At 39.7% G+C, this 18,976-nt stretch overlaps 1 protein-coding gene across 1 annotated transcript in view; it reads right to left on the bottom strand.

Moving 5' to 3' along the window:
• IKZF1 (IKAROS family zinc finger 1) overlaps positions 1 to 18,976 on the bottom strand; it is a 57,197-nt gene that overhangs the window by 13,469 nt on the left and 24,752 nt on the right. The window contains 3 exon segments of the mRNA XM_066326838.1: positions 5,019 to 5,279; positions 7,325 to 7,384; positions 9,500 to 9,553. Coding sequence (XP_066182935.1) covers positions 5,019 to 5,279; positions 7,325 to 7,384; positions 9,500 to 9,553 — 375 coding nt within the window.

Raw genomic sequence — 18,976 nt, 5'->3', positions numbered from 1 at the left:
CCAACTCTTCTCTAGGTACAGGCTCTGATGGTTTACACTTTGGACAGATATGGAAAAACTCGAAGAGACACAGCCTTGATTTGTCTAAACTGGTGCCTGTTATCAAGGAATTGAATCAAAGCCTTTGCAAAAAACTAATACAGCTGTTGTTTGCTTTTCAGTGTTGTTTAAAATCAGTATGCTGTTTTATTACTTTGGGTTTTTTTTTGTTTTTTCTTGTTTTTTTAATTCAAGATGGATGAAGCCTTTTCTGAAATCAGTGGGAAACAAAATAGTTTTCCAGTTGTACCAGATAGTAATAAAAGAAAAATGATACATAAGAGCATTCTATCAGCAAGACCTGCTTCTGCTTGCCTTTTTCTATACATCTTCAACTAAGTCAAACTAGCCTTTAAAACATATTTGCTGAATTTTGTTTCTCTTAGGCATCAGTTCTATCTGTTGTAGTAATTATAATGCATCAACATTAGAAACAGCCCAAAGATGACCTGTTCTGAGTTTTGATTTTTTTTTTGTGTAAAAATAACATTGTATTTTAAGATTTCAGTGCTGAAGTTAAAATACAAAAAAAAAAAAAAAAAACAAAAAACAAACAAACAAACAAACAAAAAAAACCAAATTAAAAAATGTCTTCCTTCTCTTTCACTTAAACACCATGTATCATTTTGCACAACTAGGATGACATTTTATGTCCATACATGTGCAGCATGATCACTTTTAGCTTCTGGGTAATGCAGCAGAACAGCTGAAGATCAATTAGACAGTAGCACTGTCCCAACCCAAAAATGTGAAAAACTCTGCCATCAGGGACGGCAGCTTTAGCATTCAGCAAACAGCAAAATAAATCCCCTTTATGGCAAGGCCTTTTCATTGGTCAGTTTCAAGCAGAGCAGCACAGTGCCTGTCAAGCCAAGCGAGATCACTCTTTTTGTCCGTCAAGTAGCTCTGCTTATCTAAACTATACCCACATCTGGTTCTGCTGGGGTGGCACACAAAAATGCCAGCCTTACAGGACTTTGCAATGTACTTCATAAGCCATGCATGGTATGGTTAGGGACAAAAAAAACCCAGGTAAATGTCACTCTACTTTACTTCTCAGTCTTTGGGGCAGTTATCCAGTGCAGAAAGTATTTTTCAGAAATGGACTGAAACAGTAAATGGAAGAATTCAGCTCAGCAAGGGGGACACATTCAGAAGAAATAGCTAATTCTTACTAAGCTGCTTTTCTAGCATTCATTTCTGTTATTTTTACTCAGAGGACTATAAGAAGACAAATCAAGACTCTTTAAAGTACTCTAGGAATGAAATGTAAAGCAAAGTAAGAATGCAATGTATCTCTAGCCTACAGCTCTCCCAGTTACAGGGTGAAGTTGTGCACTAGGTGGAAAAGACAGATGAAGCACTTTAAAGGAGGCTACTGCACTCCAAATACTTCTACAGAACTTAGGGTGGGATCAGATGTAAGGAAGCCTGAATTCATGTTGCTGTAGAAGGGAAACAACATTGTCACCAAAAGACCCTGATGCTATGTGTAGCTTGCCCGGCCTTTAGCTGTCCATGCTGCAACTACTGGGGTGAGGAATGCCTCCTTTAGGAGGCCAGCAAAACTCCCAGACCTGCCAGGATGCTGACAGCCACTGACGAAAGGCTACTGGATATGGTGACATATCCAAAAATGAGGATGGAACAGAATGGAAAGAAAAATTACATAATCTTTTTCTAAACAGTCTGAACACTGTGTTATTTTCTCCAGGTCTGAACAGTTCATACCTGCCCTGGGTCATGTAGCCATGACCAAATAAAGGCCCAGGAACAAAAATTGCAATGAGACTCTGAATTCAATCAACCATTTTCACCATTGCAGTGATTTGCAAGCCTTAGTAGGAGCTTGGGCCCTGGACCCCTTATTTAGTGAAGAATACTTATAATCTTAATTAAAATATTTCTAATTTCTTAAACAATGACAAGGTCACCTAACACTCGGAGACTTGCAGAGCTCTCTTTCTAAATAAATTTGAGACATTCAGGACCAAGTAACGAGATGTGAGTGAACTAACTGGTGAATTAACTCAGTATACATAAAAGAAGGCAATATATACACCTATGCACACACATACACAGATATGCATGTACATGCAGATATATGCACAGTGAGCAAGAGAAGCCTGAATGTACCCTGAGGTTTCAGAATCAGAGAGAGGAGTTTCTTTCTCTTTTCAAAATCTCATTTTTCTTAAACATCAAACAAGACAGTGGCAAGCTGGAGAAAATGAATGTGCTGAAAGGGAAGGAGAATGAGACAAGTTGGGCATCTGTCAGTTAGGATTTGGTCTGTTGTAAGCAACTGGTAAGGTGCTAGGAAACAGTGCTGTACAGCTGACTGCAGACAGGAGAGGGCAGAAATATCAGGTGCTGCTCTGCATATCTGCACTTGGCAGGTGTATTCATTAAAAGCAATTATGTCTTTTATCAGGTAAGGCAGTCATTTTATTTTGGCACTTTAGTGTGCGAGAGTTTTGTTCACTTATCAAATATTTATTTAAGAAAACCTCACTGCATATGCAGGTTTTACATGAATTAGCAGCAAAGTAATTCATTTGTGAGGCTTATTCCTTCACCAGGCATGTATTGAAATGGGCTTCAGCATAGTCAGTTAAATGTCTGTAATAGTATATCCCATTTCGACTTTAATTTTCACAGAGCAGCTGAAAGGAAAAGCAGTCACCACTGTTTCCCCATGACGTCCCTTTAATTTAAACTACCAGCTCTGAACTTCCACTCCTTTGCCAGCCCCTGAAAAACCACCTGAGCTCATTCAAAGTGACTGCTCAGAGGAGGAGCTGAAGACGAGGCAGGAGGGAAAGTAAAGGCATTCTTTCCATGGAAGGACCCAGACACAAAACTTCACATCCTTTAGTTTTATTGAGTGTAGAAGAAGGGGATCATCCTGAGCAAAGTGCCTCTTGTGGGGTGCTTCCAGTGCAGGCTTGTGCTACATTCCCTTGTTGAAAAGAGGGTCTAGCTGGCAAGGGAAGAGGTCTGCAAAGGGTGGAGAAATCTTCAAGTGATAATCGTTGTGTGGTGCCCCAAGCACCCTTGGCAGGCAAATGGGTCCTCTGCCAGGCAAGCAGTTCTGCAAGCTGAAGGTCTGTGCTGGGGAAATGACCTGGCACCAAGTGAGGTGGCCCCTGGGGACACTGTGACAGGGAACAGGGAGGAGTGCACAAGAAACAAAGGCAGCTGTGCCCACCACCTCCCTAAAGTCAGGTGTGTCTTCACACAGGCCATTCAGCTCTGGTGCAAACACTGCCATGGACCCTTAGGGACCTGAAACAGCCCCTCTGATCCAGTAACAGTGGGGGTTTTTTAACTAAAGAGCAGTGTGCTTAAACAGGCACAAAGACTTCTACCGCTAAGCGCATTTCAAGTTACAACATATTGTTTCAAGCACTACAGCATACTATCCAGTCCATGGGTCTGTTTAAAAGGCCTAATGTACAAGTCATTTTACGTGTTCATTTTATCAATTTTTAAATGACCATAAAGAGAAAAGAAAAGAAAAGAAAAGAAAAGAAAAGAAAAGAAAAGAAAAGAAAAGAAAAGAAAAGAAAAGAAAAGAAAAGAAAAGAAAAGAAAAGAAAAGAAAAGAAAAGAAAAGAAAAGAGAAGAAAAGAATCAACAAGCACTTTGTTATGTCCAGGAAGTAGGCTACAGCCTCTCTTCTGAGTACTAGTTGTGGATTTTCCAATAATTATCTGCTCTTCCCTGACAGAGGGATTTACCACATGGAATTGAAGAGTACTTTGAAGCAGGCAATGTATCAACATTGCTTCTGAATGTGACTAACCCATGATACACTAACAGATCCCACACTTACACAGCTTGAACAGACACAGTTACTGTGACAGACAGTAACAGTGTGGGCAATGGAACACACTACGGGACTTTTTATGGATCCTTTCCATTAAACTCTGAAAGCACTTTGTTAATCTCACAATTTAGTAATTCTGGGAAAGTTATTTAAGCAAGACTGTGAGGATATGGAGGAAGAAGGTATCTATGTGTTTATTGGCACAACTATTTCAGTTGAATGTAACTATAAGACAGATCATTCTTACCTTAAAAATATTTTAAAATTCCCTCTCATTGGAATATTCATGTAAAAATGTCAAATCCCCAATTTATTTTCAAAGCAACTTCTGTGAAACAACAGTACAGTCCAGTTCTTCTCTTTTAGCTATGAATGACATTAAAGTTTAGATTGGAAGCCTAAATTTTAGACATCTAATATCAGGTAAGGTGAGACTCACTTTTAACTTTTTAATTTGTTTCAGCCCCTTCATTTTTGGACCTCTTTGAGACTAATCAGAATTAGAAAATCGAGGCAAGAATGTTCACAGCACTGTATAATGAAAAGCCATGGCTATGGAACACAAAATCTTCACATGTCTTTTTTAGTGTCAGGGCGAAAATACTTTAGTGCACATTTGACCCGTGACAAGATGTGTTTTTACTTCATAAAACATTGGACATGAAATGTAAGTATTTTTTGACTAAGTTTGTCAATACAGTTCTCTTAATATTTATTTTTCCAATCACTTACATAATCACTGATCCATAATGAACTTTGCTGTTTTGTTGGAAACATTATAGCTGGGTTAATTTCACAGTTAACTACAAATGTGTTTTTCTTCAGCAGTTCTTAGAAATTTCTTAAAAAATTCTTAGAAATTAAACAAGACTGCTTTACTCTTCTTTAAATTTGATTTTTCAAACTTTTTTTTTTTTTTTAAACCAAACAGACAGCACTATTTCGAGCCCAATAGTTGGACTTCCATGAAGAAGTCTCAATTCCTGTGCAGGCCAAAAGGATATACCAAAATAACTGAGTTCCAAAGGCTCACCAATGCTGCATTACCTTACAAGAGGCAACATGTGCATGACACAGAAAATAAGCCTTAGTTACTAATATGTGGCCAGATCTTGCAAACTACAGGAAAAACTATGGCAGGCCTTACCAGTGTGGCTTCGTTTGTGAACCATGAGCACATTGGGACCGATGCAAATTATCCCACAGATATCACATTTTAGCTTTCCGTTAGGAAGTCGAATGCCTCCAACTCCTGACAAAGCCTTGCTGCCTGGGCCATTGTGTGAGCCATTCATTTTCTCTCCTGCGGCATCAAGCATTCGTAAATCCTCTGCACATTCTTCCCCATTCATTTCACAGGCACGCCCATTCTCTTCATCACTCTGAGTCTCTATTTTAATATTACCGGCTGAAAGAAACAATACAGGATGCCACTCAGTTTGGTTAACAGAACAAATAATGTGGCAAAGAAATAATCACATGAAAGGAGTTAACTTCTAAACAGCAAGTACAATATCACTAAATAACAAGTGCTATGACCTCAACTATAATTCTATGGGCAATGTGATGAGTTTGTAACACATGGAGCAATGAACAATGAATATCAGTAGTTCAAATACAAGACATCCAGGGAGCTGGGAACCCAAACAATATTACAAGTCTGTTTCTAGGTTACTTTGATATTTTTGTGTTTATAACTTTCATTCTGACAATCAAGCTAATTGGAATGAGAGTTAAAACTAATCCACTTCATAGGGAATTGTCCAAAACAATTGTGAAAGTCAGTAACTACTCAATGGATAAAAATGAACATAAAAGGCAACATTCTCCACTTGGCAGGAAGATTCCAAAGGTTGTACTGAATCCAAATTTTTGGTTTGCAGTTCTATGGGGTAAGCAGCAATGGGAGAGCAGAGTACAAACACTGATATAGAAAGCAGGGTAGGGAAGGATGGAAGGAAGAATTTAAGGAAACTATGAGAGTGACATTTGTGTTTCTAGGACACCAGGATTAGGACTGCTGAGTAATAGGAGAAGATAACTAGAGTCAGAGGCTATGATTAAAAAAACATTCAAAACAAAAAAGGTGTCTGGGAAAACAGTTATGACTTTATTGGATAAATCCTTTTTGTTGTAATCCCATAGGTGACAAATGCTTGCAGCCAGACAAAGAATTTAGGTGTAAATTTGCCATATGCCATAGTCAATTTGATCTGATATGAACACAGCAGACTTTAACATGAAGGAAAAGGTCAAGATCCAGATAAGTTCATGCCAGTATTCATTCCTCTTCTCTCCACAGGATTGTATGATTGTATGGTGTTTTATGTAGAAAAAAAATTAATCTTTGCTATTATTTCCATCTTTTTCTAATTTGGTGATTTTGGTGAATAAATAATTTACTAGGCTGAAAAAGACCATTTATTGTCCAAACTCTTACTTTTCACACAGTAAAAACCCCTCCACCTTCATCCCACCCCACTCAAAAAAACGCAAAAGAATTTACTTCATTGGGTAGCTAAGAATATGAGGTATCTGTTTCATTCAATAAAGTCTAGGCCTTTTTCTTCCGTGGAACAACATTTTTATGGTAACTTTATTCAAAAGTGATGGTCTAGCAATGTGATAACAGTGAGCTACAGGCAATAATTACTTCAAGAGATTGAAAGATCTTGATATTCCTTTGAAATGGAGAGGATTGACAAGCTCTTCTCTGATACATCCTGCAACCTCACAGGTGTCCCAGAAAACACTGCATGAATGTAACTGACAAGAGTATCTAACTCAAAATCCTACTGGGAAACAGAAGCCTAAAGGTGTTCACGTTTATGAATGTGGCTTGACCGGACACCTCTTAAAAAAGTCTACCAATCTAGGTATTTTAATGATTTTTCAAGTATTGCACTTTTAATAGAAATCATATCAAAACAGATTAAGTGTATATCAGAAATAGCAGTTTTCCTTAAAAATGTATGTTCTAAAAAGGGGAATAATTTAGTTACAAACAAAAAATCAAGGACCATACAGTGACTTAAAAAGATGGTATGACTGGTTAAATAGAGGTGATTCTGCAAATTTAATGGGCTACAACCTCATGCTGCTGTTTTTGCCATGGTAAATGGAAGCAATTGAAGTTCTTGGCTTGAGTATATGACAAGATTTTCCACAATTTACCTGTAATTTTTTTCTTTCAGTTTTAAGAATAATAAATATATATTTATACTAAACAATTATAGACTCCTTCCCTGCCAGGGATTTGGAGAAGGTGGCTTTTGAAGCAGATTTTCTTTTAAGTTAAAACAAAATACACATGAACAGAACAAAAAGATCAGACTACTTACGTGCATGCAGACAAACATACATTACTCAGAAATGAAATGACACAAACAAAAATTTTAAAAGTAGGAACTAGATGGAAATGCTCTGTAGTGAACTGAGTTTCAGTATACTTACTGGAAAAAGATTTGGGAATTATTGCATGAAAGTCCCTAAAGCCTTCCGCCCCGTATGCAGCTGCAATAAAGAAGGCAAACAGGATGCTGGTTTGTGGTACTGCTAGCAGTAAATGTAAAAGAAGATGGCACTATTTCTATAAGATAAATACCTAGGAGAAAGACAAAACTATCTTCACAGAAGCAACATAAACAATTTAGGATGAAGGAGGAACAGGAGAAAGACAGCTGGCAGGGGAATCCTGACTTGTCTAGAACAATTCCCATTTGTGAAAATGCCCTTTTCTTCCAAAGCAGCCAACAAGTTTTATCATGTTATCTAGAAGCATAATGTACCCTTGGGTATTCCCCTTGCCTGAGCATTAATTCCTGCTGAAGTCAAGAGGAACTCTTGCTAATGTGTCTCAAAAGGGTCAATGCAGGACCCTACAGTGAAGCTTCCTCAGAATTTTTTTTTGCCAATATGCCCTCTTTCTGTGACAGAGATCTTTTCCTTACACATCCTTGTTTCTAGTCTCTGCAGTTATAAAAAGTGAAATTGTGTTGTTTTGTTCTCACGCCCACTGGTCTTATGCAATGGAAGAAGAGGTTATTCAGGTTTACATATATATGTATTTACTATTGTGTATATTGGTATATTTTTGGTCTGTATTTCTAAGGCTTGTCCTCACAATGTATTTACAAAAACCAGTTGTACAAATATATTATATTATATTATATTATGAGTAGCCACATACAAATTACCATGCCATTGGACATGCTGACATAGGTAATACTGGAGTTCATTACTTGACATAAGCAATGACAGGGATATTGATTCAGTCAATATTCACTAAAGCTCTCCACAGCTATGTCCTGGGCTGCTGCAGTTGTACTGCTCAGTGAATGTCCCCACGCAGACCAGGCTGAATAGCCACAATGTGAATCCATTTTCCAGCACAGCTCATGGCAGGGGCTCAGTTCATGTGCAGAGTTCACTTTGCCAGTGAGGGCTGATAGACATGGAGGGCACTTGACTCATCCTGGGTCCTCACAGAAATTTTATAGGTTTTTTTAACAAAAAATAATACTCCCCCTGTTCAAACTTCATGCAAATCTGTCTGCAACATGAGAACTAGTGAAAAGAGCCCCACTGATGCAGGAGACACAACAGGAGAGAGAAATCACTCCAGTAGAACTCATGAGGACTTTTATTAAATCTGAATAATAGGGAAGCAGGGTGTGTTTTCTAACATTTTTTTTTCTTTTTTCTTTTTTTTTTTTCCTTTTTTTTTTTCTTTTTTTCTGTGGGGACTTATACTGGAATTAAAAACATCAGTGTTTTCTACTTTTGTGAGAGCGCTTCTTGTCCCTCCCTTGTAATAGTGGAGAAATCACTTATGGAGCAACAATTATGTGAAAACTACTTGTAAACTGTATTTTTCATGATTAAGAATATACTCAGACTTTGTACTGATTTCTGAAACTGTTACCTGATAAGAGTTTTGTAGGAATCATTTCTGTGCACATCCATGGCTATGTACACATATATGCAGACATTAATTAGCTTTAAAATAGCTCATGGTAATAATTTCTCATTGGGTCTTCTAACACCATTAAGAAATTATTCATTAATTAATTTACTTCAATTTGTTTGGAGGTGACCTTAAAAAGCTCTGTATTTTATTCCCTTTGTACACATTATCACAATTCAGGGGTGTTTAATACAAACCCTTTTTTCTATGGATGGGGTGCAGAGTTCTTTGATGTCACTGTACTGACAGCTTTCTCACTCCTTTTTTACCTATTCAGAGTGTGGAAAAATTACCCAAAAGCAGGACGCTTGTGCTCTCTTATGTTTATCGGGAATTTCATTTGAGATTTTCTGAAGAGAATTTAAAATAAATGTTAAAACATCTGTTCAGCATTCTACAGCTAAAGGTGATTTACACAAGTCTTAGGCAAAAAAAATTGATATGTCAAAGGGGAGAGAGGTGATGATATAATTTATCACTGAAGAGCAGCGTTGCTGGCTCCGCATCAGACTTGGGCCTGGGCAGTCAGGAAAGCAGGATCGTATGAGAGCAGACAGCATCACACTTCCCTGGAAAGAGCTGAGCAACATAGACATGGAAGGGAGGCATTTTGCAACGAGTGAAAGAGTTGATAGTAAGAGGAAAGGAGAAACCAAACAGACCTCCTGGGAAACTGGACGTAGAGGGTGGCTTTCGAAGGACAGAGAAATAGGCAGCTGGAAAAAAGATGCATGGGAACAATTAGTAATTTGTTTTCAATCCAATTTACCTTCTCTTTTAGCTATGGGCTTCCCTCCCAGCTGTAAAATCTTTTCAGTTTTGTGAGACTTTGGCAATGGCATAGGTCTAAGTACCTGGGCCATAATTACATTTGGAAGGGGGCATTCACCTCCCAAGACATATTGTTCTCCAGTGGAATTTTTAAAGAAGCAAAAAGCATAAGACCTGTCTATCGAAGATATTTAAAGAATAACAGAGAAAGACAAATCACACTGAAGCATCTACGACATTTAAACAATAGAGGTCCCTTACTCCCTTTGATTTTTAATGGGATTTGACCTTTTATACCAGTAAGTACTAAACTGTATCTTGTGGCATGTACCTGCCTTTAAGAACTTATCCAATATCCTTTGAAAATAACCCCAATAATTTGGCTTTGTGTTATGCAATGTCTTGTTTGTACTTTGTAGGCAAGAGCAGAGAAATATTTATCCTCAAGTTGCTGCAAATAGTTCGGATGCATGTAATTTTTTGTTCTCATGGCTCACTTGTTATTCCAAGACAAGTCAGAATTATTTTGTTGATATTACTTGATGCTTAAATGATAGCTTTAAAATTCAAGCTCATGAAGACACCTTAACTATTCAACCAGCAGTCATACCTGACTGATTTGAACAGTACCATATCACTGTAGCCGTGAAAAAAAAAATTAACATCATCCTTTCTAAAAAATGATAGAAAAAGTTGCTAAAAGGCAGAATAAGATGAAGAAACCCCATTTATCAGGCCAAAATAAATCACCTCAGCATGTCAACATGTGTCAATAAATGCAGACAGGATCTCTTCTTGTTTACATACGTACTCAAAACCAGAAAATTGTCAACAATCCCACCTGTTATTTCTGATACAAGACATAACTATTCTGTTTTGTAAGGCACACTAAAGCTTTAGCACTTGGCTTTATGCATTGAAATCCTTCCCTCTTTCCTTTTCACATCATGGTCACTTACTGTGGTGACCATGTGGTGACCATGTGGTGACCATCACTACTGTGGTGTCAGCTTTGTTCTCACCCCACAAGAGGACTGCAGGTACAGGATGCCATTCTCAGGAATGAAAGTTGTTTTTCCACAGAATATTTAAGGAGTAATTATTCATCAGCCAGACTTGACAACAAACAATGAAGACCAATTCTTTAACTTAAATTATGTTCCATTAATAGTATCTTTCCCTTATGAGTATTGAAGTGACAAGAAGCATTGTGTGGGTGTGAAAAATGACAACGAAAGGTCTGGGCAGAGGAACCATAATGTAGTGCCTTGAGCTCTTCTTCAGCATAATTCAGATGACATAACAGAACACAGATGGGACTGATCAAACTAACTGGTTATTTAGCTACAGAAAAAGCAGATGCCTCCAAGTGCTCTTAAAATCACTTTTCTGCTCCCTCCTTTCTACATATAGCACTGCATTGGCCAGTTAATCAAGCATTTGTGGGGTCTCTCTGTGTAAAATGCTGAAAGTTAGAGGGCATTTTCAAAGGGAAATAAAAATAACATAAGGAAGAGTAGTAGCAGGAGCTTCTGGGACACACCTGCAGGTAGAGAGGCTGGTGCTGACGGATAAGGAGATCGTCCCTGCAGGGTCCATGCTGCTTCCTTTGACTCCAAGTGCCAATCAGCCCTTGGCAGCCAATTTCTTCCCTACTCTAATTCTGGCTTTCAATCAAATGGATGTTATTCCAGAAACACAGGCGTCCACAGATAAGCTATCTCCCATGGGACAACTGGTGTGAGGAGCTCCACCCATGTCATCACCCATGACTGCTACTTCTCCCTGCTGCTGTCTAGGGGGGTGCCCACCCCATGTGCCCACACCAGCGCCTGTCAGCACACACGGCCTGTCCTCAGCAGAAAGGAGCAGGGAACTGTGCTTCACTGCATTTGAAAGCACATCAACATATTTTTCTAGGGGATTTTCTAGTGAAATCGGAGAGTACATAATCAAACAAGTGAACAAAACAACCAACTAGGTACTTGTCCTCTCTAGGTACAAAAAGTGGCTTTTGCTCCATTGTGCATTCTCCCAGCAGCCTCCTGCTAGTTATCTACAGGAATTTTCTAAAGGACCAGTAAGGATGCATTGGCTAAAGACAGATTCAAATAATATCCTCAAATATACATTTGAAGATATGTGCCTTTTATATACCTTTCTAAATTTGTGTTTCAGTAGGAAATGATCTCTAACCAAACCAAGGGGCTGGTCTAGTTTGTATTTCTTGTCTTTGTTGTGACACTTCCTGGTACATTTTGTACTGGATTCAAGTTGTTTTTCCAAATGACAGTTAACTACCCGGCTGATTGATGTTCATAATCTGAGCTACAAGTAAAACTAAATTTTAAAGGCAAAAGAAAGAGCACTGTCAGGCAATGGCATACTAAACCTGTTTCTCAAGTTCTACATGTATGTGTAATCCATTCTTCCTATATTGGAAAAGCTCTGCATCTTTTACTGGCTGTGTGGTGGAGAAGCTAAGGGAACTGCTGCAGGTTTGCTGCAGGTAACAGATTTTATTGACAATTCTCTGCTTTGAGAAGTAAGAACAGCACTTTTTATCATCAAATTTTTTGTCTCTTCTGCTTTCACTAGATTTTTGAAATATGGACACTAAAAGATGAGGGAGTAGTAAAAGGGCCCTTGGAAGGAAATTTTAAAAAAGCAAAGTAACCTTAAATAACAACACACAACAGCAAGGTAAAAACACTACCATACTTGAAAATATTCTCAGATCACAGAGGTGTGTCCAGAAACATGCCTATGTGCTGAGACTGGAACCTCTGAAGCTGCATTCTTCAAAAAGACTACAGGCACAATCATTGTGACTTACGCTCTTCCCCACACAACAACAGTAATTCATGAAAGAAAAGCCTCAGATATATGATATCCTAACATTTATAAGGCATTTCCCTTCTCTAATCCTTCCACAAAGCATACTTTAGTGAAAGTCATGGGTGTTAACCAATCCTCAACTAATGCAACAAAATTCTAGCTAAAGGCAGTCACACGTGGCCACTGGGAGGACATGAAGGGAGTATGCACCTGCAAAGATTAGTGTTTTGGAGAAGATAAATGACTATATTGGAATTCAACAGGCAGACCAGAAACTCCACAAAGGTGGAAGAGACAGCCAGGCTCTTCCATGAAGCCAATGCTGTCAATGGCTGGAAGTTATCCTTATCTGGGAGCTACTGTGGGCATCTCTTAACAAAGCAAAGGGTTCAAAAAGTGCAGAAACAGAGTTAAAACCAGACAAGGTGATCAGTTATGTATAAATAATGTGAACTGTACTTAGAGGGGAAGTTTTAAGCTTGCTTGACCAAGAAAAAAGCTACAAAATTTGAACACACACAGAGGGTATTGGTCAGGTAACAGATGAAGACAACAGTCACTGCCCTAAAGGACAAAACTACTACCTGGGAACAATGAAGTGCCCTTGGTTCTATGGTTCAGGGAAAGGCAGGGAGATGAACTATTTTGTATATTGTTTCGGATAACGTAATTTTGCCTTGCCCTGAATGCAAAGTTAGCCCTTATTTTCAAATCTTCTCCTTTTCATGTGCCAGCTCAGTGAGCTACTTGCACATCCTTATTATTTTGCCTGGAGTGGCACAGAGCTACCCTGGTTCAGTGTCAGGCCCTTGCAAGCCCATGAGCATTAACAAGTCCACGGATAGTAACAATGTGCTGTGCCTTCACTATCATGGAATGGACACACATGGGCTTTTCCAGTGACCATTCAGCTACCATGATGATGCCTGAAGCAACATTTTACGCAAATGTACACAGTTCCCCATTGCTGTCAAAGGGTCAGTAGATCTAAATTTAGACCACGCAGCTGTGTTTAGGTTTGGGGAGGTGCCTTTGGGTGTCGTGCCAAAGCTGTGCACTGTCATTGTCCTCTTTTGAGAGAGGTCAGAGGATGAAATGGAGAGGAACCCAGCCATTTCAGCACTTGGGAGGGAATATACTATGAAAATTTTATTATCTTGCCTACTCTAAAAACAAATTGCTGAGCAGAGTCTTCTGTGTCTCTCCTCATCTGACACAGGGGAAAAAAACCCCATGGATATTGAAAGTTATTTTAGACTAAACTAAAGCAAATTAAATACAGTCATCATCACTTTATGAGTGATAAAGTAGATGTTCTCTCTGAGGACTGTGCAAAGAAGCTGATACTGAGTTATGAAGTCTGCTTTAGGTCCATGTTCTGGGTTGACCTGCCTCCTATCCCATATATCCATCCCATATCTTGGATACATTGTTATGTCTCACAGCTGCCCCCTCCCTCTTGGGCGGGTGCCTGCAGTTTCTTTTTCTTTCTTTCTTGCCTGTTTTGGCTTTTTCTTTGCTAGCTTGGCTGCCTTTGCCTTGGCTTTGCTTCGCTTTGCTTTGCTCTCCGGCTGCCCCTGCCGCCGGTTCCCCCCGCACCCCTCCCCCCCGCCCCGCTGCTTCTGTTTGGTTTTTTTTCTCTCCTTCCTTCTTCCCCCCCCCCGGCCCGCCCCCCCCCCCCCCCCCCCCCCCCCCCCCGCCCAAGGTTTGAAGCGGCTCCGGACCTGACCTGACCTGAGAAGTTGGAGAAGTCCTGGGGCTTGCAACAGACGCGTCGCACCCTCCTCATCATCACAGTAACCTGTCTTTTCCCACTATTCGGTGTTGGGGAGTGCTTTTCTGTCAATAAACTGGTTTTTCCACTTTTCCTCCAAGGTATTTTCCTTCCCGAACCCAGGGCTGGGGGGGAAGGGGTGGTGGAGGTTTTGGTTTAGGGGACTCCTTTTGGAAATTTTTCCCTAGTTTATTCCAAACCAGGACAGTCCATTAACCCTGAGTGCTCAGTTATTTTTCCAGATGCTTTTGAAGATTCTTCTTTTTTGGGTTTTAGAAATTTTATGAGAATGTTTTGCAGTCTAAACTGCTGTTCACTTGATTAGTTTGCTCAGCATTCCAGAAAAAGGAAATCCTAATCCACATCTTCTGGGGCAGAAGCAAAATTTTTCTACAGAAATCTCAAAGAAATTTTCTGAATATGGACATACCTGATAGTTCCTGACAAGAAAAAAGTCAGGACAATATCAATTCTTTCCCACTGTGTATCACAGACAATGCTTTGCTGCAGGGACCTGTATTCCCTCTCTGGCAATCCGTCCTCTATGCTGAAATGGCAAGTAACCTCAAATGATACTGGCAGACTCTCAGAGATTTGGATTATTCTGAAGCCTACAAACTCAGTTTAGTACACATTCGTAAGAGACTTTTTGTATTTCCTCACTTCTTGACCATTTTTCATGCTTGCAGTTTTCTTGCTTTTACCTCAGGAAAAACAAGCATACCTTCCCTTTCCTGAACAGAATCCATCCTTAACCACACTGGTGCTATGATGTTGTCCCTGACACTGCATGCCTCTTCTGTCAGGTTTACAACAATTGCAGAGTTGAATACTGGTTTTTTGGGTCTTTGAGTGAAGTGCTAAGAGAAAAACATAGACTTCCCCAGCTTTCTGCAAAAGCTGAAGGAGATAATATTTTAAAAATCAGTTTCTCAGTAAGATGTGGAGAAAAATATGTCAGAAGACTAAATAATTTTATATATAAAAGGTATTACAGCATCCCGAACTTCCTAATTCTGATCTGCAGTCACACCTCACCTGTGATTGAAGCGACTGAATTTAGGAGTCCCTATTTCTGTCATGAAGTGTGTCTCCAAAACCAGAAAGTAACTGCTGCAGAGTTGAAGTTTAGCCAAGTTTCTGGTGCAGGTATCACCATACCTCCAGAAAAGAGAGACAATCCACTCAAGTGCAGCTTCCTCAAATCTGAACAATTCTTCAGCAGTATCTAAGGCTGATGAGTGTGAAAGGCATTTTAAAATTATTTTACCTCTGTTGAATCAGTAATCTGACATTTGAAACTCACTGGAAACACAGTCAAGATCACCATTTTCAGACAGTCATAACCACCATGCTGGGTGATCTTACTTCAAAAGGCAATATTTTCTTAACTTGGATAGAACAAATCATCCAAACCAACACCTTGCTGGCAGAGCTTCAAGAGACAAGTCTTTCAAAATAATAGTTTTTAAGTTGAATTGTCTCCAGTAGCTCAAATCACTCAACTAAATTGTGACAAGGAGCCCAAAACTGACTGCTATGAACATCAGAAACTTATACAACTCAGACCACAGAAATTATCCCATCAAAACCTTTATCTCTGGATGAGGTATAGAACAAAATAATCCATTATGGTCTAACTAGTGTTCCAACACTCTTCCACTCATTTCAATAGGTCTACCAATTACTTTAACATTTGTCTATCAGCAAAAGATTTTTACAAATCAGCTAATGTTTTGAGGCACCCTAACTTCAGATACTAATGAAACTAGATTATCAGAAAACAGATCACCCTGGAAAATGCTATTCCATCAAGAAATTAGACCTCTGTCTCAAGCTCTGTATCTGAATCTTGGGCATCCAGTCATCTCAGAAGCTTTCTTTATTTAGCTTGCATGTGCAGGCAGGCATTTGTTACCTCCTCACAAACTCTGTTTGATATAACCTGTAAGCTGATCAGTAATGCAGTAATTAACAAAAGGGGCATGTATTGGCATTTCAAATCCCAGAGATGGTTCAGCAATTGCTTTCCAGTCTGCACCAGAGAGAGACTATGAGATCCTTGGTCCACTGCAGCACCACACAGACTGGAAGCAACTGTGTGGCAGTGGAGAATAGTCCTGAAGTATCAAAATTATATGGGAGCTTAAATCTCTTAGACTTTTAGTGATATTTAGATTTTCAAGACAACTTGAGCTTCTTGTAGTAGGGGGCTGGGAAGAGTGGAGAAAAAGTAAACCCACACTGAGAATGCTGTGAAACTTGGGTCCAATTGCGGCCATGGCGCAGAAGCTATTACAGCTTCCCCCTTGTCTCCTTGGCTTAACAGGAAACCTTTACCTACTGTTCCTCTAATTCCTTCCACGAAGGGCAGTCTGGATGTATTTCCTCCCTACCCACAATTTTTTTATCTCCTTAGCATCTGTCATGGCCTAGAGGTTTGGATCAATGAGGAGAGGAGGGGAGAGGAGAGGAGAGGAGAGGAGAGGAGAGGAGAGGAGAGGAGAGGAGAGGAGAGGAGAGGAGAGGAGAGGAGAGGGAAGCGCTTCAAACTAATGGGTGCCCTAGGAAGCAACTGGAGAAAGTCCTTGGGAGGGAGTTTTTCCAGCTACCTGATATCTCAAGAGAGCTACAGCATCTCATTTCCAACCATGTTACCTTCCAGAGGTTTACTTCACATACAGACATTGACCCTAAGAATAGTTTTCCTTTTGAGGTTCTATTATTTATTTGTTTGTTGTTTTGAAAGGATAATTTTAAGAACTGTGCACAATACAGGCCTAGATCTCTGCTCAGCTTTCATCTCTACAGGCAAGTTCAAAACCACATCATGGCTATATCTCCTCTGTTGCAGCAGTATTTTGGGAGGTCTCTACACTGGTACTTGCCTGCATCTCTCCTTGTATTCAAAGACACAGTGATGGTTCAGTTCGGGATTATCTTTAATTATGTGGAAAGCTACTATCTCAAGTTACGAAGCTGGAAACTTTTTGACTTTTTTGTCATTTCTCTTCCCTATTTATAAATCTCTCCCTTCCTTCACTGAGCTACCCACTCCTGCCTCTCCATCCTACTCTGCTTCTTTGCATTCCTGGAGGTGAAACAAAAGAGCTGCAGTTGTGACACTGCAGTTTGTGTGTCACATTGTAACATTTCCACATCCTCCCCACTCTGTTATAAAAGTACTCTAAGAGGAAGGAGGGCAAATACTGAAATATAGGAAAGTAGGAAAAGAGGAAGCAGCCAAGAGACAGCAGCCCAACTGAAATGCTAAGAATTATGGAGAAGTGACAGAAAGGGAAGCATAGACAAGGAATTATACTCAGTGGCTTAGTAGAAAAAAAAATCAAAACTAACAAAAATTAGAGAGATTTAGCCCTTTTTGCCTCTCCAGTAATCTTCCAGATTACTATTCCTCTCCGACATTCACTCACTTGACATGTATTCTTTTCCCCACCTACTTTAAGACAGGCACCAAACCATGGTGCTCTATGTGCAGCTGGACTCTTCCAAACCTGAACTAATCCCCAGCCCATTCCTCACCTTCATATCAAAGGCACGATTAGGCAATGATCTTTTTTGCTGAAGGCAGCCGTGGGGGACAGAGTGATGGAAGAGTACAGAAGGAAATTGGCTAAAGCAGAGTAGGGATTGCCTAACTGGGCAATCCTGCCTGGCTGGCAGTGGATGGAGCAGACAACGTAGGAAGTCCTTCCACTGAGATCATGTGTCCCACTTGTTCAGAATGAAACTTGGCTGGAGCAGAAAGCGTTTAAGATTGACATGAAGAATTGTCTCTTCTTCATTTCCAGGCAACATAGATACAAAACAGAACATGGACTTCTTAAAGAACAGAGTGGGAATACCAGCTTATTACAGTCTTCTATTTCTTGGGGGCTTTTCAGCAAAAATTTCTCTGATAAAAAGCTAAGTAGACAGTAAAATTGTGAGAAATGATCTTCTACAAATATCACAGCACTAACAGTTATGCATCATTTTTGAGTCAAGCTCCAGCTTTTGTCTTATCTGGTGGCTAACTGAATTCTTGTTTCTCAGGAAGATAGTGGTGAAATCCTGCATGTAAATTAAGACAGGAGTGTTACACAAGGTGTACTGTGATATATTTGTTTGTTCATCACTGCATGAAAGCTACCTTATTAAAAGAACTCTCAAAATCATTTGGGGATATTCCCAACAAAAAAGGCTGACAGGAGGTGATAAGAAATGGGTTTTAGTAAGGCTTCACTTTCCTTGAAATACTCTTGAACAGAGAATATCGGCAGGTTCAGCTCTTCTCCCTACCGTTTATCTGTAAATTAGAAAATATCCTCTGTGCCACTTGAGCAGTGTTTATTTCTTCAGCTAAAGTCAGCGTAATTTGGGACATGTGGGACGTCCCACGTGCATAGGAAGGAGCACTACTCTCCACTGAATAGCAACAGTCGCTGAAATGGAATCACTGTTGGAGACCTGCAGTGCATGTCCCATCCTGCAGCTGTGACTGCTCTCCCAGTTCCCTACAGGTACAGCACCAGTATCTCTAGTCTAAAAGGGCAGAGCTGATACAGGGCATTGCTCTTGTAGGGCTGGCAGTGACCAACCTGTGCAATATCCACTATATTTATGTGAGAGGAACTATAACCACTGTGAAGGTTTTCCCTAGCTTGTCATATCCTACCTACTGTAGAGATGGACTTCTGTTTATTTCAGATTTGAGAGGCATGACCTGCCTTCTTCTGGTCTGGTTTTCACTTCA

The sequence above is a fragment of the Sylvia atricapilla genome, chromosome 1 (genome assembly GCF_009819655.1).
Source record: "Sylvia atricapilla isolate bSylAtr1 chromosome 1, bSylAtr1.pri, whole genome shotgun sequence".
Classification (NCBI taxonomy): Eukaryota; Metazoa; Chordata; class Aves; order Passeriformes; family Sylviidae; genus Sylvia; species Sylvia atricapilla.
Note: the sequence above shows the minus strand (reverse complement) of the source record. Positions and strands in the feature narration are given on the sequence as shown.